The sequence below is a fragment of the Orycteropus afer genome, unplaced genomic scaffold, assembly GCF_000298275.1.
Source record: "Orycteropus afer afer isolate SDZICR_OR568_19922 unplaced genomic scaffold, OryAfe1.0 scaffold00128, whole genome shotgun sequence".
NCBI lineage: Eukaryota > Metazoa > Chordata > Mammalia > Tubulidentata > Orycteropodidae > Orycteropus > Orycteropus afer.
In genome coordinates this window covers 5,772,286-5,775,023 of record NW_006921715.1, presented here as the reverse complement: position 1 = coordinate 5,775,023, position 2,738 = coordinate 5,772,286, and the positions used below count along the sequence as shown (strand labels likewise).

At 52.4% G+C, this 2,738-nt stretch overlaps 1 protein-coding gene across 1 annotated transcript in view; it reads left to right on the top strand.

Annotated features, from left to right (window-relative positions):
- Positions 1–2,738, top strand: part of AK7 (adenylate kinase 7) — an 88,698-nt gene that overhangs the window by 43,304 nt on the left and 42,656 nt on the right. Inside the window, exon 5 of the mRNA XM_007944613.1 lies at positions 1–105. This exon is cut by the window's left edge and continues 7 nt beyond it. Within this exon, the coding sequence (XP_007942804.1) occupies positions 1–105 (105 nt within the window). The remainder of the gene's footprint in view (positions 106–2,738) is intronic.

The following is a 2,738-nucleotide window of genomic DNA, read 5'->3' as shown; positions in this document are numbered from 1 at the left end:
AATGAGATTCCATTTACTGAAGAGGATTATCGAAGAAGAAAGAACCACCCTAATTTTCTGGATCACATAAATGCTGAAAAAATGGTCCTCAAATTGGGAAAAAACGTAAGTTGGGACTCGAGGAACTCTTAGGGGAAGAGAAGTTCTTTGTCAGGTTGTGAGCAGAGGGGCTTTCTCCTCGTTTGCTTTCTCAGCTCTGGGTGAAGTAATGGCCCCACCTTTCTGTGGAGGACTGTGTGTGCGCAAGGAGCACGGACAAGTCTGCCTGGACGAAGCACCGCCAGAATCCTCCTCAGGAGAGAGGACGGTGAGAGATGTCTCACGTATTTAGGACATGTCGTCAGGAGGGACCAGTCCCTGGAGAGGGGCATTGCACTTGATAAAGCAGAGGGTCTCCGAAAAAGAGGAAGATGCTCAGTGAGCGGATTGGCACTGTTGCTGCAACGATGGCCCCAACACGGCAGCGAGGGTGAGGCTGGCGCGGGCCCGGCAGCATTTTGTGCGTTTGTACACAGGGTCGCTGTGGGTCAGAACCGACTCAGCAGCACCTAACGGCAGAAACACGCATGGACAGGGCCGGGGGCTTGTGGTGGTTACGTTTGGGTGTCAGCTTGGCTGGGCCTGGTTGAGTGGCTGGGCAGCTGGATATAGTTATTCCCCATGATGAGACTGGTAATCAACTCCATGGTGGAATCTATTGGAGCAGGTGAGTAGCTACTTTAGGGATGTGATCTGCTTCCTGTATATAAGGAGAAGCCTTGGGGAACAGTCTCTAGCTTATGACACACTTGAACCCTGCACGTAGCCAAGTCATTGTTCAGCAGCCTGCCATGCTCTGCCCATCTTGGGACTTTCAATGGACATGAATCAGTGGCCTGCCACGTTGTTTGGTGATATCAGGACTGTGCCTTTTCACTTGTTGACCTTGGGTTTTTCAGTCTCAGCAGCCAGCAGCTGCCTGAGTGAAGAAAAGCCTCCAGCTTCAGTGGGCCAGGAGCAAGAGGCAGAGCTGGAGCCCAAGGTTGAGGGGCTTTCACCCAGCCCCTGTAGAACCTCCAAACTGTAAGGATAAACTAGTGTTGGTTAAAGCCATCCCATTTGTGGTATATTCCTGTCAGAGTGGCACTAGGGAACCAGAACAGGGCTCACGACTGTAGTCTCTGGGGCACTCTGATTAGTTAGCATAACATGGTCCACAAAGACAGTGTTGCACATCCTATTTGGTAAGTCGTGACTTTTAAGAGTGACTCTTAAAATCTTGTGAGTAGCCATCTAAGGTACAGCTATTGGTCTCTCTCCGTCCAGAGCAAAGAAGAGTGAGGAAAATCAAAGACTCAGGAAACAATTAGCCCAAAGGACGAATGCACCACACGAACCCCAGCCTCTACAACCCTGGGTGCCCGGCTACCACCACCAACTTCTCTGGAAGAGATCACATTAGAGGGTCCTGGGTAGAGTGGGAGGAAAATGTGGAACTAAACTCAGAATCATGAACAGACCAGGCTGACTGTCTGATAGAGACTGGCCCCTGACCTTGGCCCTTAGGCACCCTTCAAGCCGACAACAGAACTGGCTCCTGTGGCTCAGTTTTCAGCAGAACGACAGCCCTGAACGGTGAACAGTGACGGCAGGGAGGATGCACGGCAGTCAACCATACATAGGGTGGCGTTGCCTTGGGATAAAGCTCAGGCAGGAAGGGATGGGGAAGAAGGAGGGAGGGAAATGTAACAGGGAGGAATTGGGCAGAGTCCTGTTACTCCATGGGGATGGGAAGGAATGCCACAAAGTAAAATGTGTGTGGACCGTTGAATAGAAAGCCAGTGTGATCTGTGAACTTTCACCCAAATAACCATTTTTAAATAAATTAATTACAAGTGCGTGGCAGCGGCCCTGGCGGCACAATTAGTTAATTGCTCTGCTGCTTACTGAGAGGGCGCAGTTGGAACCCAGCAACCACTAAAGATCACCTCCCAGGAGACACTCTGAGACAGTTCGAGGCGGTCGCTGTCGTACCGGGCCGTGACGTGTCGGAATCCACTCGCTGGCACAGAGTCACAACCTGCGTGGCAGGGCCTGTTGCACGTGCTTTCTGGGCATCACCGCACCCCTTCAAACACCTCTCGGTTCCGTCCCCTCACAGTGAGGCCCTCCCATCACTGAGCCGTAGGCTCTGCCGGGAGGCGCTTTGCCAAGGGCCTCGCCCCCATCTGCTCCAGCCCACGGAGTTGAAAGCCCCGTGGTTGCAACAACGATTTGCCCCATTTCCCTTAGGACATGAGCAGAAGGCCTTAAGTTACTTGAAAGAGTTCTAATAAGCTATACATGCATCTCAAATATCCACCCTTTTGTTTCGTCGTTATCCCCACTGGAAAGGCAGAGCTGTTTATGGGGAACACGTGGAGCCCCACCCACGGCTGCTCATGTTCTCACAAAGCCTACTTTGAAAGTTGGAAGACGCTGCAGGTTACCTGCTGCTGCTTTTCCCATGGGACAGCTGCCTGGGGATTTTAAAGTGAACCAGCCCTTACCCTGGCCCTGCAGAAGCTCCGTCCAGGAGCTCAGGCAGGACATAGCAGGGACCCTAGTCGGAGTGCTTGTTAGGTTCGGTGCATTGATTGCAATGCCTGGCGACCGTGTGCGCAAACGGAACTGCTCCACAGGCTTCCAAGGCTGTGACCTTTCAGAAGCTGATCGCCAGACGTCTTCCAAGGTGCCTTTGACTGGGTTTGAACCCCCAA